The following is a 25,618-nucleotide window of genomic DNA, read 5'->3' as shown; positions in this document are numbered from 1 at the left end:
TTAGGATATGCAGTGGGCCTTTGGAAATGTCTACATATTCTTAAAGACACTTCATTTTAATGAGAAGTTATCAAAAAGGTCCGCAAGAAATGATCTAATTAGGAGTATTGTATTCTGTCATATCTTTTCTTCCAAGTGAGATACTTTAAATCAAAACACATATTTGAAATCAGCATTCTACAATATATTTCCACACAAAACTTAAGCAACGTATGTCGAAAAATAAAAAGAAAAGTTTTCAGAACCCTCAACTCCCCTTAAGCAGCCCACGCATTTAGCAGCTGCCAGAATGGCAATGATGCTAGAGACCCACGAAAATCCGTCGGACTCACCGAATCGTTGAGCAGATGGAAGGACGGAAAAGTCCGCCCTCCCGGTACGAATCGGCGAGACCTCCGGCCCCGCATGGTCTCCACAATCGACGACTGCACCATCTTGGCGGCCACTTGACTCCTTTCCTCGTCCGCGCTTCGCAGCGAGGAACTTCGATGCGGTTGCCTGATACGCTTACCACGCTACTTTTACTGAGGCAAGGTATGACAAAAAGAGTGAGAGGAAAATAGACGAATTCGGCACACGGATGAGAGACATGGCTCGGTTGACAAAGTGCGTTCGCAATGCAGCCTCTGCAACGCAGCAGCCCGGACATTCGGCGACCAGAGGCTGATTAGGCCCCTGGCCCCACGTTGGGCGCCAATTTGTGGTCTCCTCCGCAATGCTCACGGCGGGCAGGCTCCGATTCCGCGCGCGCCGGACGACTACCACGTGTTCAAGCACTCTGAGCCGCCATGCGTGCAGGGCACTGTGTCCGCGCCTGCTCCGGTCCGCTCCGTGTGCCAACACGCAGCTGCGCGCGTACGCGCCCTGCCGGCCCCCAGCTTAGGGGAAGGCGAGACCGCGTGCGCAGCAAGGGAGACCCTAGGCGAAGCTCTCTCTAAGCCACAAAGAACATTTATTAAGCTGGGACTCAATACAAACACACATTTTACCATCACGTCCGAAGCTGAAGCTAATTACACAAAACATGGCCGAATGGTCGACGGTGGCCGCTAACGGTGCACCGCGACAGGGAGAGAACAAAGAACCCCAGCAGTAAGAGAGGCTGCCTATCCTTCGGTCAGCGCCTGCCATCGCGCGCCCCACAGCAGAGAAAAGGAAAATAGAAAGAAACGACAGACGAACAGACGGGGGCACGATCGGCAGACGCTGCCTCAGGACATCCAGATGACGAAAGAGTGCGCGCGCCCCCCGAGGCCGGGACCCCGACGAGCCGAAGTAACCATCGGCCGGCGGCGGACAAAGGGGGCCACCGCCGGCAGAGAGGAATACGTACGCACCTTCCGACGCCCCGATGTGGTCTCCCCTCGGGTCCCGTCTTGCGCACGCTTACCGGGAGCGCACGCAAGCAGGGCCCGAATCCCGCAAAAATGTTGGCCAATGAGGAAAGCCTGTTGACCTTCCCATGGGCGGGATGACAGCAGAGTGAGTGTTTTATGACCCGCTGCCACCCCGTCCAGGCAAGGAGGAGAGGGACACGGAGCCCCCGGCAACACACGCAATGGCTCCACACAACCACCGCGAGCGCCCGAAAACCTCCGCGAGAGCCAGAAACCCCACACTGTTTAATTTCATAGGCCAGTCTTCACACCACTTATAAACAGTATGCAAGTTAATTTGGAGGCATTGCTGGTCCTTTGCAGTATTAATGCTTTTAAAAAGTGTGCAGTCATCTGCAAGAAGTCGTATATTTACTTCTGGTGTAGCTATTGATGTCATTTATATAAACCAAAAAAAAAGAAGGGCAGGTCCCAGAATGCTGCCCTGAGAGACTCCCAATGATACGGGCAATATACTGGACATGCCATTATTTACTTTAACATACTGCTGTTGATTTTTATGATAAGAGTGAATCCAGTTAATGAGGGTAACTGGAAGGCCTATGCTATGTAACTTAAAAATGAGTTTACTGTGTGTATCAAGATCAAAGGCCTTACTTAGGAAATAGCATCAGTTTTATTTGCCTTATCCAAAGACGAAGCAAATTCGTGGATTATTGTGAGCAATTGTGTCGTTAATAATTTTTTCATAAGACCATATTGGAATGGCAACAACAAGCTATTTTCTTCAAGAAACGAGGTGATATAATGTTTGACTACATGTTCTAAGAGTTTGCACGATGTTCAGGTTAAACATGTAGGCCTGTACAGTCGAGTACAACTTTAGAAAAAAGGGGAGGCCCCGCCCAGATTACCAAGGCACGACAGCCGATTGCCTCCGCGACTAACGTAGACCTGCTAAAAAAATCGTGCTTCTGAAACGCGCAATTCTTGGTACAAGTAAAGACTTTTGTATTTTGATGGCTGGTTTAGTAGAGCTCTCATGTGCTACAGCACGTGCCGTATCATGGGAGTAAAATAACCCTGTGCCTTCTACAGTGCTACACGTCGTCTGCTCTTCAGCTTCATTGCAAGTGACAAAAGTAGAAAGAGCAGCTCTGCATGGCTTTTGTGCTAGTATGCATGTACGCGACACATTTACTACTCGTTTTCCGAGCTTAAAATGAATCGGTTGCTATTGAACAAGGAATTTTTAAAATATATAACGCGCTTATCGAAACCATTACGAACTTGGAGCGAGAAGAATTACCTCTGCAAGACGATCGAGGCAGGAAAGGTACAAAAAAGCTTCATTCATCGTTTTAAATAAATACTCTTACTCAGCACAAATGGTGCATCGTAATGTTGTGGGGATGTTGGGAGTATAGACTGAATATATTTACAGTATATATACAAGCAAAGTCAATGTGGTCAAGACGGCTGACCAGCCACAACACGCAGCAGCCAGCGTCTCGCGATCTTCTTCTTCCTCTCTCTCTTTTGTCATCCTTCCGTAACAGTAAGCTCGCAGTAATATTTCCGGCATGATAGGCCATCACAAACAGTTCGGGAATTCACTCTGACGAGTGGCTGACACACACAGCTGACGGGACTTAGCCCAGTTTGAAGCGCTGGCGGCCATCTTTTTCGTTGGCGGGGTCACCGGCCGTCCGGCTCATGACGTCAGTCCAGAGTGCGCGCCCATTGGTGGATGCTCGTGTGCATCTGAATGGGTGTTATGAGCGTCCTCTTTGGAAAGGGGCAGTGGGTTGCGCCACCAAGCTCTTGCTATTATACTGCCTAATGTCCTACCTAGGTTAAACAAAAAAAAAAATTAACGAAAAACACTATGAACTCCCACAACCAAATTTTCTGATCCCCTATTGGGAACGATGTGTTTGTATGCCTCGGAGGAGGAAACACCCCCTTTTTTCTAAATTTATACTCGACTATAGTTTGCAATGTTTAGATGGTCACCTTTTTAAAACTCGGGCACTACATGTGCTGTACGCCAGTGATCAGGAGTTACATAACTATCGAAAGACGGAACACTTGTGTTAAAATATGTGCAATGGGTTCAGCATAGGTGCACAAGAATGCATTTGGGATATCATCTGGACCGGCTAATGCTTTAGCTTTCAGGTTAAGCAGTAAGGGAAATACACCCTCATACCTCATAAAATCAGGGGATAGTAATGGAAGAGAGTTATTAGGCATTTATTCATACTGGGAAGTGGTAAATATGGAGAAGTAACAGTTAAACTGCTTAGCAATTTTAAATTCATCATTGGCAAGGCACCAATCAATGGAAATTTCACGTGGTACACTACTTCGGTCCTCTAAATAACGCCAGAATATTTCAGGCTTTTTATCAAAATGTTAGACAACAATTCAGCGAAGTACTTAGTTTTGGCCTCGTAAAACTTAGAAGCAAGCTCATCTTTGAGGGCAGAGATTATGCTAGAGGATTTTTTCTGCTTTTTGGCTCATTTAGTCTACAATGCAAGTGGATAACTTCTCTGGTCGTCTGCGGGTTGTTTTTCTCGATGCGGACGCATCTGTTAAGGAGAAACCTTTCAATACAGTAATCAATAGTGTCTTTCAGAGCACCCCAGAGTGACGTGGCACTGCCCGTCATGCTATCACAGAAGTCCCACAGACAGTCTCATATTGCATGGTCATCGGCCTTAGGGAAATCTTCAATTAATTTGTTCCTTTGCTTTTGTGTTATCTTGGATCACCAGTGGGAAAGGGGAGCACACCGCCTTAATTGCCTGAGACGCCATTAGCCACTCCAACTGAGCATGTGGATATATCATTGCTAATCAACACTAAGTCTTTTGTTGAGCAGGCGCTTCAGACTTCTCTGGTATACTCTGCAACAGTCTGTTTTGGGTCTCACATAAAGTCTGTTTTAGGTCACACATAATCATAATATCAACTAAAGCCTTGCTTTCAATGTCGAAGACAGTTGTGCCAGTCGATACAAGGGAGATTAAAATCACCCGTGAGATTAACCTTGCTGTCAGTGAACACAGCCATGTGATCGCAAAGTTTGGACAAGTATTCAGGGGGAGCTATAGTGCGCAGCACATACAGTCGAACCTTGATAATTTGGAAGGGGCCCGAAAATTTGTTCGGATTAAAAGAACTTCGAATTAAAAAAGAAGCGCTTGTTTCTGAAGTAATCGTGCACCAGAGCCCGATGCAAGAACGGTGCGAGTCGTGAAATATCGCAACGCGAAAGCACTCGGCAAGCGAAGACCACGAAACTGCCCACGCCAGCCAACGCTCGTTTCTCAATAACGGAAAAAGCAAAACTTCAAGGAGCAGGCTAAGCTGGTGGCGCCGGCGCAGAGGCGCGCACGGAGACTGTTGAAGCTGAGGGAGTTACGAGGGAGTTGAGAGGCAAGGCGACAGTAGCGTAGTTGCGAGGAACAGCTGGAGGGAAGTGGAGTTGCTTTCCCGTGAGCTTGCTGGGTGGCGCTAATTACCTCTGCCACCTACTGCCACCGAAGCAACGGAGTTGTCAAGGCCAGGACTGCTGCTGCTTCCCTCTGCGTGCTTGCATGTTTTTTCCTTCGTATGCTGGCAGATCGGTGCTGTGTCTACCTTCTTCGTCCTGCATTCTTAACATTAGTCATGTATCACCAAGACGATGAAGTCCTTACCGCTGATCATAATCATGTTGGTGTGCTTTTTTCTGTGGCCCTTTTGAATGTGGCAGCGCCACATTCAAAAGGCAAGGAGGATGAGGCACTGGGTGTCACCTTCGTGTCCTTGTATTCAGGGTCTGTCTTGTTGTACAGAATCGGGTATGGCGCACTGTCTCCAACAACCTTTCCACTGGACATCTCGGTTTAGAGACGTCAGTGTAAAAAAACAAGTGCGAACAAGATTAACCAAGCTAACTAAAACAAACGCGAGCCGGAGCTGACGTGAGTACACGATAGTGCGAAAGAAGCAGTGCGGCTGAACCAGACGCAAATAGAGCGATTGGGCAGGCCTGCATGATACCAGTTTCCTGTGCGTACATCACTGTAGGGGCCACTCTTATTGATCTCCGCTCGCGACTTGCTTGCCACCGTGGCAAGCCACGAAAAATCGACGCAGGACCAATCCCTCCCACGGCACATGTCTTGCTGCTAGTGTGGCTGTGTCATTACGGCACGACGCAGAATTGCCATTTGAGAAAGGGTGAAATTTCTACCACTTTTTTTTTTTTTTTTTGCTTTTCTTTCACACGCAGCGTTGAGGGGTTTTTCCTAAGCGGGGTGATAGCAGTGATGGTGGGAGGCGCTGTCGCGTGATTTGGTGTGCTGCTGAGAGCATTGTCGGAGCGCGGTATGTTAAAATTAAACGTCGCAAATGCTTGCGCATTTGAATTACTGGCCGTTTTCACCCATTGGAGTACACATAACTTTGACAGGATCACGGCGTCAGTTTGAATAAACCGGAAGTTCAAATTAAATATGCTCGAGTTAAGGCAATTTGACTGTAGAATAAAAGTATGGCTCCAGCAGTTAAAACGCAGGAACAAGCTTTCATTGTCATCAATATGGTTTAAACCACCCCAGTCAATGGGTGCCTTAACACTACGGCTACGCCACCACCCCTAGTCGGCCGATCACAATGGAAAATACTATCGTTTGGGGGAATTAGAACCGAATCGCTAACGTTATAGTGTAACCAGGTTTCTCTAATCACTGTTATGTGTTGATTGTGTTCAAGAAGCAAAACTTCAAGCTTTCAAACCTTATGGACGAGGCTTTGCACAATAAAATCGAGTATTCTTATATATTTTGTCTCAGTATGTGTGCTGTGTCAATCTGTACCGTCTCTCTGTTTTGAAAGTGCTACGCTTTCGTTCGTAGTATCGTCTAATACATACAGTGTGCCATCAATTTTCAGCTTATCATGCAAAGAGATTTGTGCATTCTCTGGATCAGTTTTCGTGCTATCTCAGAGAAGTTTATGAGAGCACAGTATTTTCTGGCTGTAGTCATTTTGAATGAAAATGTTCGTTCCATTATGCCGCCTGGAATTTTGAGAGATGGCCTGTTTTTCAGTGTAATCTTCGAAATAGGCGATCACAGGGCAGCGGCCTTCCTGACGACCAAGACACTAGATACAGGCTATAGATTTGCATTTAACTCCAAGTTTTCAGTCAAAAACACCTTCAACAACGCTTTTCTTTAAGGATGCCTTGTTTTCACCGCTGTGCTCATTAATGCCATAAACAATAATGTTCTACCTTCTGCTGCGATGTTCGAGGTCGACAAGATTTATGCTTTGCAATGGCAACGTATTCTGGAAGGACACAGACGATGATTGAAGCAATGCAATTGGCGGCGAGTTTTCTCTCGATTCCTTCATAAGCCGTTCTATTAATCTTAGATCCGAGTCCAGATCACGAATCAGTTGTTCGCACTTGCTGAACTTTGTTTTCATTTCAATGACCTCAGTGCTAATATTGACCTGTCTCCCCAGGACGCTTAGAAAAAATTAAGTTGTTGTGGGCCCCTAATTGGTTTCAACGTCGCCACATAATAAAATTGTGCTAACGACATGACAGTCATAGGCAGATGCCTGGGCACGGCACAACCAATAAGAAAACTTCATCACCGCACCTAATTCTAGAGAGGGAACAAGTGGCCTGCATAGCAAAAACAAGTCTCTTGCTCAGCGGCGTGGTCACAGCCGTTTCACTATGCCCACTGGTGAAGAAATCTGTGGCCGTACTTTTGTAGTGTCCATGGTGCATGACATCCCCAACATGCTACGTGATGCTGAGGTTGGCAAGAACAGACAGCTAGTGGGAATTACACATTTGCCCATGTTATTAGGAGTCAAAAAACACAATCTTTTGGTATAACGGCTTGCTAGTCAAGTTTTTGCCATTGATGTTGCAATTGTAATGTTCTAACATGTTCAAATAACCAAACCTGTTAATAAATGCATGTGCCTGTCATTATTCAATATTTGAAGCTAAGTATTCATGTTCGATTAGTGTCCAAATATATTGATGGTATTTGCGCACTCCTAATTGTAAGTGGACACTTCACTCGCATCTCAGATGAAGAAAGCAACGATAACATGGTCACTACTCACAAATGCACACAGCTAGAGATGGCAGTCCACTGCTGACAATTTATTGAGAAACACATCAGCATCCCTCCCAACTCAAGTACCGTGGCATCAGCCAAAACATGTACTGAACGCCATTGTAGAATTGAATGTGCAGCTGCTTCTCGACTGTCACATTCTCATCGAGGTTAAGTTTAATGAACGCAGAAAAAAAATAAAAGGCAATGCTTCGAGGAGGCGAGCTATCCTGTGGCAGAGGCCTCAACCAGCTGCTGTAAGAGGTGGGCGTGCTTTGCCCGCAGCTAATGTGAAAGGCAAGCCCTGCTTTTTGCCGTGCTCACCTATCTCTGTTGAGAGTGTGGCAAGTATGGGCTAAGCCATTACTGAAACTGCTTATTGCTCCAGGTAAAATGAACTAAGCACCAAGTGGAGGACAATGTCCACTCCACAAAAGATGGATGCTAAAGGCCAACTGCAATGAAATTCTGGACCCCGTAAAATGCCCTGTTTCAGATAATTTAGACATACAGTAGCCTCTGCGGAAAATTTAACGCTTCAAATGTGAGTGGGCGCTTCACAAATCTATCACAAAAATGTTTTTCATACCGAAACCCCAAAAAAATGCTGCCATTACCAGTCGTCGGAAGCGGCATACTTTGGAGACTATGGAGAATCAGCACCCAGGTCATCTGCTTCCCTTGCTTGTATACCGTTTCTGTGTATCAGCGAATAGGTCCTACATGTCTGCTCGCCACAGAGTTATTATACTTAGCTAGCCGCTTCGTGCTCTGTGACAACGCTGTTGCGCACCTGTGATGTTCTTTTAATGCGAAGTATTCTCAGAATCCAGCCGGTTTTGTCTATCTGGTTGTCTGCATTCAACAGCAAGGCTTCGATGTGTTCTGCCTCCTCTCGAATAAGAGCGCATTGGGGTGGCCAAGCTAGCCCGACTTAACGCGGGTGCAATCTACGCAGTGCACCATTGCACTAGATTGGCGAAAATTAGGCGCTTCACAGTCTAGTGTGGCTGGCACGGGAATAAAACATGTCCTATCGGATGCCGGAGCCGCTGAAACAGGGTGCATCATGCGCTAGCTTGGCTGACCAGCATGCTGGCTAGTTCGTGTTCACTAAAGCGAGTGTGTTGCATTTGCGCCTTCAACAAACAAAAAAGCACTCACTCGCCGCACATTTGTGCGCTTGGGCTGTGGCAACAACTGATTGCTGCGCTGCTGCAGGTCACGTTTAAAGTGGAAAGTAAAATTTTAGCAATCTTGGTGTCTCTGGCATGGCGTATCCGACTTCACCGGCTGCTGTCTGACATGCTGGAAACGCCAGCCTTGTCGACAGATTAGACTGCTACCGCCATCTGTAGGCAAGGATAAGTAGCTGAGGCTTGGCACGGCTGGGCTAGAGGGGCTCGGTGCTAAGTGCATGTAAACTCACGGCCAGACGGGCCAGACAGTGACCGTGTTAAATCTTTGCCCATTTCACTCTGGCAGCATTGCATTCTTGCGTTGCTTGCCGCCACATCTACTATGTGGCCCCCATGTCACACTTTCCTTCGATCATAACAAATGCAGTATGCAGTTGCGGCTTGTATCTGGCGTAGTCAGAAAGGCTTTCGTTCGTCTGCTTTGACACGTCTGATTTACAGATGTGCGAAATGCCTATGAGATAATGATTGCTCGAGAACATCGCCCCTGAATACAACTTGCCTTTGGTTTTCGTGCACGTTGGCCGGTCTTTATCGCACTTGCCTGCTGAGCCATAGTGCAAGCTTGCGCTCTGAAGTCTGGGACGGGAAAGATGTGTTCGGCTTTCCTCTACTCAGCGTTAGGTACTGCACAGCCATCGCTCATGTTCGAGTATGTGTTCAAGCACCCGACGAACACGCAACGCATTGGCATTCTTGCAGCAGCTCGGATCATGAGTGCAACAGGGAGAGCACATGCCAAGAGAGACGCTTGGCTGCGTAGGTGCAATTGAGAGATCAACAGTTGCATACAGTTCTTCAGTATTCACCATATCCGCATCGCTACTGCTTTGCTGCCAGATGCAAGCGAAGTCTGCATAGGCACTACTTAATAGCTGCTATTAACAAAATTGGGCAGTTACCAGCCCTGCAGCTTTGCCAAGATTACTTTGAGAGTGTACACTAAGCATTTGTAGTCAATTTAGCTCAAGTGAAATTTTGTTGCAGTTGGCCTTTAAGGGGATGACTGGCTGTAGTCACATGTAGTCGGGCGATGACCCAACTAAGGGTGGCACCTCCTTTCAATACCTTTTCATCCTTGCTCACTCGTCAAAAGACAGAGGCTGTCTTTGTAAGATGGAAGAGGCAGGATACGGGTGGCGTCCTAAAGTTATTACACTAGCTTGCTGTGGCATCATATATTTTGACAGCTTCTTCTCTACTGTATTTAGGTATTGGAAATGAAGGACAATGGTGCATTTCGAAGGAGGCTCGACAAATCAGGTTCTCTCTGTCATTGCATTCCAAGTACCAAGATATTGAAATCCATGATGTAACAGTGACATACCAGTACTTAAGTCCCCCATGTAGCGTGCATTGTGCGCACGTTAAAGAAGCTCAGTTGGTCAAAATAATATGGAGTACTCCATCATGGCATGCCTCATAATCAAATAGTGGTTTTGCCATATAAAGTTCCAGAATTTTTTTTTTACTTAGGTTTCAGCCAAAATTCAGAAAATTCAATTACGACCTTAATTTTTTTCCAGCACTAAATTTGCATAATGAATTTGCATTGCCTTGATAGAGTCTAAACTGGCTGGCTTTACGAGGAGGAAGCTCTTGTGGTGCGCAGCTCTTGCGGGACGAGCACGAAGCCCTGCAGCTGGCCTACAACAGCCTGGAGCGCAACTTCAGCACCCTCGAGCGGGATCACCAGGACCTCATCAAGCGCTGGATGGCACTCAAGTCACGGGATGCCGACAAGCTCAATGCAGAGAACGAGCGCATGCTGCGGTCAGTGTTTTTCCCTTCCTACCGCAGGAATGGGTGCCTCACTGCACGTATCTACAGGTTCACTCCACCTATGGTTGCAGCAATAAAAAAAGCAGGCACAGCTTTCTTCATAACACTCCAAGGTGCCCTTCTGATACAAGTGCACTAGAGCAGTAGATTAAAATTAGACTGGCGTCAAGTGATGCATAAGTACTACGAAATGCTGTTAAACTGCATTAAAGTGATAAAACCACTGCCATTTGTGATTCACACTCTGTGCAGGCTGAAGCAGGCTCAGGTGAAGCGTGACCTGGAGGATGCCGCCAGGGAGCCGGTTGTGGTGCCCAATGACAAGTAGGTGTCACCTGCATGCTGCTTGGAGCATTGGCCTAGGGGCACACCCTTTAGGAAAAGACTGTGTGCATCAATTTCTGTTGCACCATAAATTCCACTTCACAGATTGCCAAAAGTATTGATTGGAGGACAGTCTCCTTTTGTAACTACATGAGCAGCTGAATATCTGGATGTGTTCCTCAGAATGTTTGTTTATTATGCCACTAAAAGCTGCTAGCAAGATTATTCTCGTTATCTGGAAGCGACACAAATTCAATGTGCCAACAGTGCAACTCATTCAGAGCCTAAATATTGTGCTCGTGTCCTGTGGCTCTCTGCTCCTGGAGGAAGACAGCTCGGGTGAATTGGTGACGCAAGGTGTTGCTTGGTCGAGCTCCTGATTTGGGTGCTATGGGCAATGGGCAGTGCAGCCACACTGGCATGTGGCTGCAGAACGCGGTGAAAATAAAGTGGGCAATGCTTTCATCACTGCCTTTTCAGTGAGCAAGCAACCACTTCGGTGCTCTGGTGTTCGCTGTTACTGGGCTTCGAGTTGGGGCACACGCAGAAGTACACTGCTGTGTACTTCTCCTAGGGCTCTCCTTGCTTGAGAAAGTTAGATGAGGCTGTACTGGCACATCTCACTGAAACAACGCAACTCCATTCTTTCCCACAAGATCTGCTGGACTGATATTTTTGGTCAATCGCTATTGGGGATACTTTCACTTTCTTTTGATGTAAAAATCAGCCTGACACCTCATTAGAACAATGCAAGTCCTGTCTGCTGGCTTATCTAATGCATGCACATTGAAAGGGATGTCTCTGAATGTGATCGTCTGAGAATACTGCCCCTGGCTCTCAGTGACTGGCAAATTATGATTCCCTGATATATACTGAAGTCTTTTTCCTCCTCCTGTACCAACTGTGGGAGCTGGTATATAACTGTACCCCTCAATATTACCTAAATGTGCTCAAAGAGCTTCTAATGCACATTGTTCTCAAAGCGAAATCATTACTCCATAACGCAGAACTTCTCTGTTTTGATTTAGGAAAATGTTAGATGAATCTGGTTGGTAACCTCGCTCAGTGCTACTTTCAGGAAATGCATATGCACATATAATGACTTGACAGCGAAATATTTGCATGTAGAGGGGACTACAAAGACATCCGCATAACTGGGCAGTCAAGAAAAAAATATGTTTTAATGAAAAAAAATTGTTTTTGTCCTAACCAGCAGCATAAAAAAATATTTTTAGACTCAGTGTTGTTGCTTCAGTGAAATAATATTTTTACGGTGTAAAAATATATGTATTTACACTATATACACAGTTACAAGGTTGTAGCTCAGTGGCCAGGGTAACACCATCTACCGATCTTCGAGACTGTTTAACCTCCTCTTCACCTCCCAACGTCCTTGTGTCCACAGCGGCACAAACTCGTATTTGACATTAACCCCCTGGAAGCAGAAGCATCGTCTCGATGCTTTTTAGGGTGTCAAATTGGTGGGTGAGTTATAGGGCTTTAGTCGCAAAACGTGCACGATATCAGTTGTTGGTGGGGAGCAAGACGTTGAAGTCACAGGTGATATTGTTACGTGTAGAAAGACACGGACAGAAGAGGCTGTTTACACTAATTTACACTGGACTGGAGCCAGAGCGCCAGGCCGACATTCGCTCGCGCCAAGGGCACAGACCTACTTTGTCGTCATTCTCACGGCGGCTCATCTCTTGAGTATCGTAATATCGTAATACTACCCCCCGGCGGCAAAAGCGCCATTACGGTGCTGTTAAATATCCAAGGAGCGTGGAGAGTTGTAGGGCTTGAGTCGGGCGACGTGGACAATGTCACTGGTTGTCACAGTGGAGGATGCAGTGGGCGTGGCTGGAACAATTTCATAGGTGACATCGGTCACTTGGCGGAGCACGCGATATGGGCCTGTATAACAGGAAAGCAGTTTCTCACAAAGGCCAACTTTACGTGATAGTGACCAAAGCAACATGACGGTGCCGGGCACAAAATGGAAATGGACATCACGGTGATGGAGGTCGTAGCGTTGCTTCTGTTTGTCTTGGGACACTTGTAGACGAACGCGCGCAAGTTGACGAGCATGGTCAGCATGGGTGATTGCATCCCGAGCATAAGCGCTAGTTGAAGCTGTGGTGGATGGAAGCACAGTGTCCAGTGGTAGCGTCGGTTCTTGGCCATACAAGACGTAAAACGGGGAAAAGCCAGCAGTTTCAAAACGGGGAGAGTTGTACGCAAAAGTAATGTAAGGTAGAGCCAGGTCCCAGTCCCGGTGGTCGTCTGAAACGTATTTGGATAGAATGTCTGTAAGGGTGCTGTTCAAACGCTCAGTGAGGCCGTTCGTTTGGGGGTGGTAGCAGGTGGTAAATTTATGCTGTATTGAGCAGGCACGCATGATGTCGTTGATGACTTTGGCCAAAAACGTACGGCGACGATCTGTTAGCAATTGACGCGGAGCACCATGCATCAAAATGATATCATGTAGAAGGAAGTCCACAAAATCAGCTGCGCAACTGGTCGGAAGAGCGCGGGTTATGGCGTAGCGGGTCGCGTAGTCAGCCGCGACTGCAACCCACTTGTTTCCTGATGTAGATTCAGGAAATGGGCCAAGAAGGTCTAAGCCAACATGATGGAAGGGCTTGGCAGGGATGTTGAGTGGCTGCAGGTAACCAGAGGGGAGCTGGGAAGGCTTCTTGCGTCGTTGGCAAAGTTCACAAGCGGCGACGTAACGTCGTACTGAACGGGCAAGGCCCGGCCAGAAAAAAACGGCGATGTACATGGTCATAGGTTCGAGATATGCCGAGGTGTCCTGCCGTTGGTGCGTCGTGAAGCTCTTCTAGAATGGTTGAGCGGAGGTGTTTAGGTATGGCAAGTAGGAACTCAGAGCCGTCCGGATTAATGTTACGACGGTACAGAGTACCATCGCGGAGGACGAAGAGGCGTAGAGTGTCATCGGCTGGAGAGTGTTCAAAACGCTCGATGAGTGCTCTGTTGTAGGCGTCACGACGTTGCTCGTCGACAAAATGAAGCAGCTGTGATACAGAGAATACGCAAGCAGCACTGGTAATATTGGAGGAGTCAGGGTCGTCAACACGGTAACGCGACAAGCTGTCAGCGTCTTGGTGCAGGCGGACAGACTTGTAGACCACGCGATATCAAAATTCTTGTAGCCTCAAAGCCCATCGACCAAGCCGGCCTGTAGGATCTTTTAGCGATAAGAGCCAGCAGAAAGCATGATGGTCAGTGACTACAGAAAAAGGGCTACCGTAAAGGTAAAGGACGGAACTTCGCAACCGCCCAGACAACAGCAACGCATTCTCGTTCCGTAATGGAATAGTTGCGCTCCGATGGTGCTAGGAGGCGGCTCGCATAAGCAATAACGCGATCCTGGCCACGCTGACGCTGGGCTAAGACGGCACCTATGCCGTGACCGCTGGCATCTGTACATGATTCTCTAGGGGCATCAGGGTCGAAGTGGGCGAGAATGGGTGGTGAGGAGAGAAGAGTAACGAGACGAGAGAAGGCGGCGGCTTCTGCAGTACCCCACGAGAATTGTACACCTTTCTTCAAAAGATTAGTGAGGGGTCTAGCAATTGTCGCAAAATCTCGAACAAAACAACGAAAGTACGAGCATAGTCTTACAAAACTTCGGACGTCTGTGGCTGTCTTCGGAACCGGAAAGTCTCGGACAGCAAGAGATTTGTCGGGATCAGGCTGTACTCTGGAGGCGTCAACGAGATGGCCCAGAAGAGTAATTTGACGGTGGCCAAAACGACATTTGGACGAGTTAAGTTGCAGCTTCGCCTTTCGAAATACATCAAGTATAGTTGTTAGATGCTCAAGGTGAGTGTCGAACGTTGGTGACAAGACGATGACGTCATCGAGGTAGCAGAGGCATGTGGACCATTTGAAACCTCATCATATCATACGCTCATCCTCATCCATCCTCATCCATCATACGCTCAAAGGTGGCAGGGGCGTTGCATAATCCAAACGACATTACATTAAATTGGTATAGGCCATCAGGTGTGATGAACGCAGCTTTTCTCTGTCCATATCGTCAACAGCAATCTGCCAGTATCCCGAACGAAGATCAATAGACGAGAAATAGCTGGAACCGTGCAGGCAGTCAAGGGCGTCGTCTATACATGGGAGCGGGTAGACATCCTCTTTATTAACGTTGTTCAGATGACGGTAGTCTACACAGAAGCGCCATGTGCTGTCCTTCTTCTTAACCAGCACCACAGGTGACGCCCAGGGACTCGAAGAAGGCTGAATGATGTTTTTATCTAGCATTTTGTTCACTTGAAAAACTTGGCATTCCGACGCAGAAACTCGATACAGTTGTCGGTGAATAGGCGTAGCGCTGCCAGTAAGAATCCGATGCTTGACCGCGAGTGTCCGGCCTAAAGGACGATCATCGAAGTCGAAAATATCTTGGTAGGACGATAATACTTGGCAAAGGTCTTCAGCCTGCACGGAGGACAGGTCCGTCGCTACTATTTTCCTTATGTTGGGATCGGCGCCCGAGGCTGGCGCGAGGGGCCTGCGAAGCTCGCAAGAACCATCGGTTGATAACGCTGCCACATGATGGTAGCCGAGACAATCAACGTTGGCCAGGCAAATACCTTGCGGTAGAATTTGCTTTGCCAATCTAAAGTTAAAGATAGGTATGCGAGTGTGATTCGCAGTAATAGTAATTATAGTGTGAGGCACGGTAACATCATAATGTAGTGGAATGTTGGGCAGAGGAGTGACGAGGTACTCGCCATCAGGAACTGGTGGGGAAGACAACATTTCAATAAAGGCTACTGACTTTGGCGGCAGGCGAAGGAAGGCGGGGGGGCGTAAGCGGCACTGGGGTGCGTCAGAAGGTTCTGCGAGAATCGGCAACTCAAGGCGAAGGGTACTGGCAGAGCAGTCAATAAGGGCAGAATGCGCAGAGAGAAAGTCGAGGCCGAGAATTAGGTTGTGGGGGCAATGAGCAATCACGATGAAAAGGACAGGAGTGTGGCGGCCGGCGATGCTGACATGTGCCGTACACATGCTGACGATAGGCACAGTACCGCCATCCGCAATGCGGACGACGTGTGCCGACGCTGGGGTGAGGAGCTTTTTGAGTTGTCGTCAGAAGGCAGCACTCATAATAGAAAGATGAGCGCCTGTATTGATGAGTGCAGTGGCAGGATAGCCATCAATGTCAACGTCAAGAAGGTTTTGGTTCGTAGGTAACATGAGCAGAGGATTTGAGGGCAGGGCTGACAACGCAGCTTCACCTCCAGAAGCTGCAGTGCCTAGTTTTCCGGCTGGTTCCGGGAGGTGACAGGCGGCGAAGAGAAACAGCGGGGTTGGGGCGAACGAGACTGATGGCATCGAGGTGAGGGCGAGTGGCTGTAGCGAAGGTTCGGAGCAGGGGCATCAGCGGCAGTGGATTCATGGCGGGTGGCATAGGGAACAGAAGGTCCAAAGGTGCCGGAATAAGTGGCGGCATATGTTCGAGGAGGTGGTGGCCATCGGTTGCGGCAGTGACGAGCGACGTGGCCGATGCGACAGCAGTGGAAGCAGATCGGCCTGTCATCAGGGGTACGCCATTCGGACAGGTTGTGGCGAGATATGGCAGAAAAGGACTGCCGGGGACGAGGAGGGCCGGTAGAGAACTGGGGGACGCTCGGTTGAGATGTTGGACACACGGAGTGCAGACCCATGTTCACAAATTCCTGCCTGACTACGGCCTGAATCATCACAATCGTGGTTGCTGGCGGATCGGGAGGTGTCGCGGAGAAAGCTGGCGAACAGGCGGCCTCAAGCTCGCGGCGAACAATACGGGTGACGTTGTCACAGGTGGTGGCCTGCGGTCGACCCTCACATGTTGACGTAGCAGCAGTGTTGGGTAGCCGCGTGATGTGGTGTGTGATACGGCGGCTCTTAGCTTGTTCAAGGCAACGGCATTCTTTAATGATGGCGTCGATTGTCGAGACGTTGCCGAAAACAAGCAAATTGAAAGCGTCGTCGGCGATGCCTTTTAGAACATGTGACACTTTATCAGCTTCAGACATAGCATCGTCAGCTTTGCGGCATAGAGCCAAGACATCGAGGATGTATGAAACGTATGGCTCTGTAGATGTCTGAACACGAGACGCAAGAGCCTTTCTCTTAGCAACATTGCGGCCAATGGGGTCGCCGAACAGTTCCCGTAGCTCTTCTTTGAAACTGTCCCAACTGGTTATCTGGTCATCATGCGTCTGATGCCACACGCGTGGGGTGCTGCCGAGATAAAAGATGACATTGGCGAGCATAATTGTTGGGTCCCACCTGTTGTTATCACTGGCGTGTTCATAGAGCTTGATCCAGTCGTCAACATCCTGTCTCTCCAGGCCAGAGAACACACCTGGGTCGCGATGTGGGGTGACCGTGACGATGGGAGCAGTCAGACAAGCCGAAGCCGTTGCAGAGGCGGTCTTGTCACCGGGAGGCATGGTGACAAGTTCGATGTACCGACCCATCTGGAGTTCCATGGCGAGCACGGGGATCGCTCACCTCCACCAGAATGTTACGTGTAGAAAGACACAGACGGAAGAGGCTATTTACACTAATTTACACTACTGGATCCAGAGCGCCAGGCCGACATTCGCTCGCGCCAAGGGCACAGACCCACTTCGTCGTTCTCGCGGCGGCTCGTCTCTTGAGTATCGTAATACAGTCGACTCCCGTTAATACGAAGTTCACGGGGACCGCAAAAAACTTCGAATTAAACAAACTTCCAATTAAGCACAAAACACAAAAAACAGCACTTTATTTGTGGCGAAATCGAGTATTTTCTCTATTAGTCGGTCATCTTGCTTTGCTTCTTCTTGCCGAATCGCGCTGCTGAAAGCAAGTTCTTCTGGCTGTAGATGTGGCGGAACGCTTCTTCCGCGTTACCTTCAGCGGCAAAGAAGTGCTCCACAAGAGCAAGGCCCGCAGCTACATCGGCAGCCTTAGGTTGCGGCTCGCCTTCAACGTCATCGTCGCTTTCCTGGGTCGCTTCCTGGGGCCGAATAATCTCTACAATTTCGCTATCCGTCAGCGCACCGCACGTTTCGACCGCCTTGTCTACGGCGATGTAATCTTCAAAATTGACGTCCCCGAGAGCATCACCAAAATCAGTGCCGTCAAGCTCGCTTGGTGACGCTCCCTGCGCTGAAATTTCAGAGGCATCCTCCAAAGAAGCTGCCACAAAACCGCAAGCCCTGAAGCAGTTTGCGATTGTTTCTTGCTTCACACGATCCCATGCTCGCGTCAACATGTGGATGGCACTAAGCAGGCTCACCTCGTACTTTGTGGAGCTATCCATACACAAAATCATGCGCTTGAGAAGGTGCCGCCTGTACAGGACTTTAACATTCTTGATGATGCCTTGGTCCATTGGCTGCAAAACAGCCATTGTGTTTGCAGACAAAAATGCGAGGCGTATTGCACTCAAGGCTGGCACATTCACGTGATCACTGCAGTGATCGACAAGGAACAACACCTTGCGGTTCGAAGCAGCAAACTTGCGGTCCAGTTTGCTTATCCAGCTCTTGAAGATTTCGGCCGTCATCCATGCTTTTTTGTTCGCCTCATAGTCCACAGGCAGCGTCTTCACGCCTTTAAAACATCTCGGCTTCGCGGCTTTCCCAATCACAAGTAACCGATATCATTCCATGCCAGTCATGTTTGCCGCGATCAGCACCGACACTCTCTCCTTGCTGCGTTTGTCCCCAGCACAGTCGTCGTCCTTGAATGTCAGGGTCTTCTCTGGTAGAAGCCGATAGAAGAGTGCAGTCTCATCTGCATTGAAGATGTCTTCCAGTCTGTATTTGGCGAGATATTCACGCAGCTTTCCGTCCTTCCACGTGGCGCATGTTTCCTGGTTAACGGACGCCTTTTCACCACACACGCTCTTGAAAACCAGGTCATGGCGATCTTTAAAGCGTGTCAGCCATCCATCTGGCGAAACGAAGTCATCGATCCCCAACATTGCTGCAAGCGTTCGGGCTTTCATCGCAACGATGTCTCCGCTGAGAGGAAGTTTGTTGCTCCTGGCCTCCCTAATCCAAACCAGCAGAGCCTTCTGCAACTCTGGGTAAGCGCCGATGCGCATTTGCTTCCGAGAAGTCTTGAACTTGTCGTTCTCAAATGCATCCATTATTGTGCGCTTGTTTTTGATGTAGTTAGAGAGCGTGTTCGGCTTGATCCCGTACTTCCGCGCTATGTCTTGTTTGGCGGCACCTCCCTTCTCAACTTCCTTCAAAACCTCAACTTTCGTTGCCAGGTCGAGCGTGCGATAAGAGCCACGGTTTGCCATGGCTATAAACTGCGCGACTAGGTACAGTCAATTCCGAATCACTCGTGGAACAACCTAGCCTAGGAGCTTCGCGCACAGAGGCGCTCGACCAACACAGGCCTGACATACGCTGCACACGCTGCAAGACTAATCTCGCACAATCTCGCCACTGCCAGTATGCAGCGCTGCGTGCACCTATGGCACCCACGTGGCCTCCGCGATCAGCTCCGGCCACGCGCGGCAGCCGCGCGTGGCCTCCGGCGGGCGCCGCTTCGCCTCTCGCCGAAGTTGATCGCGGAGGCCACAGCAGCCGTAGCAATGAATAATCGCGCCGCTCCAAGAAGGATGGCGTTGCGGGCGGCTGCGGTGGCGATGGCACCAACGCGGAGCACGGAACTGTTGCAACACTTGAAAAATTGCACAAGAATGACGGTCACCTCGAGGATCCCGGCTGAAAATTAACTTCCAATTAAACAATATTACTGGATGAGGACTTCGAATTATCGAGCGATTTCTTCTATAGGATTACATGCAAAACTGACGGGACCAGCGTTTCACTTCTAATTAACCGAAAATTCCAATTAAGCGGCTTCGAATTATCGGGAGTCGACTGTATCGTAATAATATCTAATATGTGAGGCTGGTGACTTGGCGAAGAACTCGGTATAGCCCGAGGAATCACGGCAGCAGTTTTTCGCAAAGGCCGACGTGGCGGGAAGGTAACCAAAGCAGGACAGGTGACCCAGGGCTGAAATGAACGTCCGAATGACGACTGTCGTAACGGTGCTTTTCGATAGTCTGAGATGCCAGAAGACGGTCATGGGCAATGCGATGTGCTGTGGCCGTGTGAACAATGGCGTCTTGAGCATAGAACGTGGTAGTGTTGGCATCAGAAGGGAGTAGGGAGTCGAGAGGCATAACTGGGGCACTGCCATATGGTAGATAGAATAGCGAATAACTAGCAATTTTGTGACGCGACGAATTGTATGCAAATGCCACGAAGGGTAAGGTGCAGTCCAAATCTCGGTGATCATTGGACATGTACATGGAAAGCATGTCCGTGAGTGTATGGTTGAGACGCTCGGTAAGCCCGCTTGTCTGTGGGTGGTAGACCGTCGGGAACTTGTGGGACGAGGAGCAAGAGCGAAGAAGGTCGTCGACAACCTCAGGAAGAAAACAGCGGCCCCTATCAGTGAGTAGCTGACATGGGGCACCACGATGTAGGTTCACCTCATGAAGGAGAAAATCAGCCACATCAGTTGGGCAGCTCGTAGGGAGGGCCCGCGTTATGGCATAACGTGTGGTATAGTTTGTCGCAGTGGCCACCCACTTGTTGCTTGAGGATGAAGTTGGAAATGGGCCAAGGAGGTCCATGCCGACGCGGTAAAATGGCTCACTGGGGACATCTATAAGCTGAAGGTGCCCAGCGGGAGACAACGGAGGCTTCTTGTGGCGTTGGCAAAGTTTGCAGGTGGCGACGTAACTTCAAACAGAGCGATATAGCGCAGCCCAGAAAACTTGCCTGCATACACGGTCGTACGTACAGGAGGCACCCAGATCGTGTAACTGTGAGAGAATTGTCAAGCGCAGATGCTGGGGAACGACAAGAAGCAGTTCAGCACCATGTGGATTCATGTTGTGTTGGTATAAGGTCCTGTCCTGAAGAACAAACATACGGAGGAAAACGTCCTGTTCTGAGGCGAGGTGTTCGATGATAGATCGCGAATATGGGTCACGACGCTGCTCGTCGGCGATGCGCGAGATGACAAAATGCAGGTATCTATATAGGTTTCGGTGCCATCGGGTGGGTCGACAGGATAGCGAGAGAGACAGTTGGCGTCCTCGTGTAGCCGCCCAGATGTGTAGGACGCGGAAAAGGTGTACTCTCGCAGGCGTTTGGTGCATTATAGCCTGCACGGCTGCTGCGCCATAAAAATCCCAAATCATCATCACTCTTGCAGGCGTAAAGCCCAGTGGCCAAGATGGCCTGTCGAATCTCTGAGTGAAAATAGCTGTGAGGATCTGTCACGACGGTGAAATGTCGACCGAATAGGTATGGGCGGAACTTAGCAATGGACCACGCAAGGGCCAAGCATTCTTGTTCTGTTATGGAGCATTTGCACTCTGGTGTTGAAAGAAGATGGCTAGCAAGCGCGATCACGCGATTGGTGTCCCACTGTCGTTGTGACAAGACAGCGCCAATCCCGTGGCCGTTTGCATCAGTGCGAACTTCTGTGTAGGCATGTGGATCAAGATGACCCAACATGGGTGAATTGATAAGGCGACTGATAAGCGTTGAAAATGATGCAGCCTGGTCGGGTCCCCAACGAAAAGTGGCATCCTTTTTTGAGGAGGTCTGTGAGAGGACAAGCAATGTCGGCAAAGTTCAGGATAAACCGCCGAAAATAGGAATACAGCCCTAGGAAACTTCAGACATTGGTAGAAGAACGCGGAAGTGGAAACTCACCAATGGCATGAACTTTATCAGGATCACACCGGATGCCAGCAGCGTCAACCAAGTGACCAAGTACTCGTATTTGGCGGTGGCCGAAATGGCGTTTTGCAGAATTGAGTTGTAGGCCAGCTCGTTCAAAAACTGCCAGGATAGCCGAGAGTCAGTGGAGGTGGCTCTCAAACGACGGTGAAAAAACAATGGCGTCATCAAGGTAGCAGAGGTATGTGGTCCATTTGAATCCGTGCAGAAGAGAGTCAATCACGTGCTCGAAGGTAGCAGGGGCATTACACAGTCCGAAAGGCATCTCTTTAACCCTTTCGCTGTCGGACCTTTCTGGCCGTGACGCACCCCCAGTGTCAGCTTGGTTTCAGGGAACGAGCATAACAGGGAATGAACATAGCAATTTATTTTTGATTATGATTGGTATACAAATAACATAGTCAATGCACTATGCACATTTCAGTGTTCTGCAGCTGTTAGTAAACATCATCATCATCATCATCATCAGCGTGACTATAACCACGGAGCTAAAAACATTTAGGAGTGGAAACTCCGCTGTTTGCGGCGACCAGAAAAAGTCACATGCCCACGGAGCCGTTATCGTGCTGGCGGCCTGGAAAAAAATTAACGCCGTTGAGAGCGCGCCAAAGCCGCCTGCCCGGGCGCTGCATTTCTTTTTTTTTGCTGCGGCTTCTACGACACGCCGCATGGCCCCGCCACTGTATACGGTCCTGTCGGCACATACAACAATTGTGACCTTATCTGGTCGCCCGCACTCGCTCGTGCTGACCGGAGTTTCACCTCCTAAATGTCTTACTCCGTGACTATAACATCCGTTCAACATCCGAATCTGACGATGCGGAACTCACCTCTTCCTCACATGAGCTCGGCTCGTATTCTGAATCGGAAGAGCCACCGCTCCAATGAGCAGACGAAGGTCCCGCGTGCTCAACCATCCGAAAGTAACCGCGCAAGGAGGATGCGCTTTCAGTCGCCCGCACAAAAGAGAAATGGGACGTTGTGTGATCAAGAAGACAGAGGGAGATGGAAAAAGGCTAAAACAAAGTTCGAAGGGCTTTACGTTTACTGTTGCAAGTCGGAAGCGAGGGTGCGGCGAGAGAGCGAAAACAGCAATCGAGTCACTCTTTTTGGAGAGGCAATGGCACGTGTCCCTGAACTTGATGCGCCGTAGCAGACACATCAACAGAAGAAAAATAAAAACCTTCAAACCAGCGGAGATGGCAGAACAACCCTTGAACCTATAACCACATGTGCGCGACGCATGATCCAGTGAATGCAGAGCCACTGGGCCACTCAGCAAAGAGAGAGGGGCGAGTGGCAGTCGCACCGTACTCTTCAATACATGTACTAGCACAGGCCGGGGCGAAAATACGAATTTGTAGAAAGAATCAACAGATGGGGCGCGGCCAGTCCAGGAGTGCCTGCTTTGTGCTCAGGCGCGAAATTTTGAACGCACAATAGAGAAAGTACCGGTAGATCAGTGACACTGTGGGGGGAAGCACGAATACATACCGGTACGTCCGTGACAGCGAAAGGGTTAAATTGGTAGAGACCATCATGGGTGACGAAGGCGGTCTTTTCATAATCTCGTTCATCCACTGTAATTTGCCGATAGCCAGAGCACAAATCAGTTGACGAAAAATAACTGGCACTGTGTAAGCAGCCCACTGTGTCATCAATACACGGAAGCGGATACACATCCTTTTTGGTAATCTTATTGAGGTGATGGTAATCGATACAAAATCTCCAGGTATTGTCCTTCGTTTGAACCAAAATGACAGGTGACGCCCACGTACTACAGGAAGGCTTGATAATATCTTTGGAGATCATTTTGTCTACCTCCGTTTAGATCATCTGGCGTACAGCCGCAGGCACACGGTTAGGGCCTCCGGTGTATAGGAGGAGCATAGCCAGTGTGGATGGGATGGGTGGCAACACGGGTTTGACCTAGCGGGCGATTGCTAAAATCGGAGATGTCTTCATAGGACATCAGAATGCGGTGAAGGGTGTCGGCGTAAGCAGGTCATAAGTCTGTAGCTATCATTGGTGTAAACTGGTTGTTGAATGAAGTAGGAGGGGCAGAAGCTGCAGCAGTGTTGAATCATGGTTCGGGCGTAAGAGCAGCTACTCTACAGTCTTCAAAAGAGCACAGCACAGTGGGAGATACACCCTCAGGAAGTACTTGCAGACACGAACCAAAGTTCAGAAGAGGAAGCCACGCTTGGTTATTGATGAGAGTTGCAATTGAGCTTCGTAGCGCTGTTTGACGGTCCAGGAGGATGTCGCAAAGTGGCGACACCATGTAAAGACCATCTCAAAGTGGTGGAGAAGGCGACATGAGTATGTAAGTCGCAGCATCAGGTTGCAGTCGAACAAATTCAGTAGAACGAAGTTGGTATTTGGGGTCGTCTGTCGGGTCGGCAGAGTGATGGGGCAGTTCAAGGGAAAGGGTGCCGGTTTCACAGTTAATAAGTGCTGAATGGGCAGTCAGAAAATCGATTCCAAGAATCACTTTGTGGGGACACTCGACCAGTACAGTGAACAGGACTAACACTGGACAGCCGGCAATGGTAACACGGGTAGCCCACATTCCCATCACAGCTGTTGTACTGCCATTAGCTACTCGGATGGCAGGCGACTCGGCAGGTGTCAGGACTTTGTGGAGACAGCTACAAAAATCTGATCGCATAACCAACACCTGAGCACCAGTATCGATGAGGGCTTGAACGGGTACATCATCAACCAAAATTTCAACATGGTTCGGTAGGGCAGCAGGGGTCGGCAGAGATTTTGCAGTCCGAGTTGTCAATGCAGCCTCATCTCTGGGGGCTGCATTGTTTAGTTTACCGAGAAGTGGCCCGCATAGGATGGGGACGAGGGATGTTGAGGTCCAGGCGAACAGGATTGACAGTGTTGCGGCGAGGGCGAGCGCTAGTGGTATTTCCCCGAGAGGGAAGGTTGGCATGGTATGATTCGGAGAGTGGCGACAGAGGCCGAGGGTCTCGGTTGAAGCGGCAATCAGCAAATGGTCAAGGTGAGGAGTACCAGCGGCTAGTATGGCAGTCGCGGGAGATGTGACCGACCCCGGAGCAAGCAAAGCAGATTGGCCTGTCATCCGGTGTACGCCACTGAGAGGGGTTCCAATATCGATTCGGGAACGACTGTCGAGGTGCAGCAGAGGCAATGGCAGGAGCGGCAGGGGTGGGTTGTGGGCGGAAGGCAGACTGGATTTCCATGTTTGCAATTTCTTGGCAGAGAGCCAGAACGTCTTGAATATATGCGACGTACGATTAGATCAATATCTGGGCACAAGATGCTAGCTCTTGCTTGGCCTCCATTTGGTGTCCCACAGGTCTTCCGAAAGGATCGCCTAGCTTTTCATTGCAAGAGTCCCAGCTTCTAATGTCGGCTTCATGCTTCTCGAACCATACCTTTGCGGTTCCTCCCAATTAAAAGATCACGTTGGCCAGCAAAAGTGTGGCATCCCACTTGCTGTGCTTACCAACGCGCTCATGCGACGTCAGCCAGTCTTCGAGGTCGACCTTGCCAGTGCCGATGAATGCCGATGCCGGGTGACGTAGCTGGGTTAGCACTACTTCCGCTTGCATCTGAGCTGCAGAGGCAGTGCCAGTAGCCATAACAACAGAACTGCTGCGAAGATCTAGGGCTGGCTTGTGGCAAGATTATCCCACACATAGACCAAAATGTTACGGGGTGAAAATATATGTATTTACAATATATACACAGCTACAAGGTTGTAGCTCAGTGGCCAGGGTAACACCATCTACCGATCTTCGAGACACTTCAACCTCCTCTTCACCTCCCAACGTCCTTGTGGCCACAGTGGCACAAACTTGTATGTGACAATATCTATACTTAAGATAGTGTGGCATTCGAGGCCAATGGGGTGGGGGACGTCTTTGTTCACCTGGGCACACGAGCTGGCACAGCAGGCCAAATCAGCCTAGTCTGATTTGGGTTACAATCTCACTTGCAACATTGGCTGTGCGATTCTGGCCATGTTCCCCAAGTTCAGTTTAAAGCTTTCT

At 49.2% G+C, this 25,618-nt stretch overlaps 1 protein-coding gene across 3 annotated transcripts in view; it reads left to right on the top strand.

Annotated features, from left to right (window-relative positions):
* The window catches only part of Atg16 (Autophagy-related 16), a 456,887-nt gene that overhangs the window by 201,312 nt on the left and 229,957 nt on the right, over nt 1–25,618 (top strand). For all 3 annotated transcript variants that reach the window (XM_075682849.1, XM_075682848.1, XM_075682850.1), the window contains exons 6-7: nt 10,292–10,452; nt 10,714–10,785. In XM_075682849.1, coding sequence (XP_075538964.1) covers nt 10,292–10,452; nt 10,714–10,785 — 233 coding nt within the window. The remainder of the gene's footprint in view (nt 1–10,291; nt 10,453–10,713; nt 10,786–25,618) is intronic.

Source organism: Dermacentor variabilis, chromosome 2 (genome assembly GCF_050947875.1).
Source record: "Dermacentor variabilis isolate Ectoservices chromosome 2, ASM5094787v1, whole genome shotgun sequence".
Lineage (NCBI taxonomy): Eukaryota > Metazoa > Arthropoda > Arachnida > Ixodida > Ixodidae > Dermacentor > Dermacentor variabilis.
The sequence above is the reverse complement of the archived record's forward strand: the minus strand, read 5'-3'. Positions and strand labels throughout refer to the sequence as shown.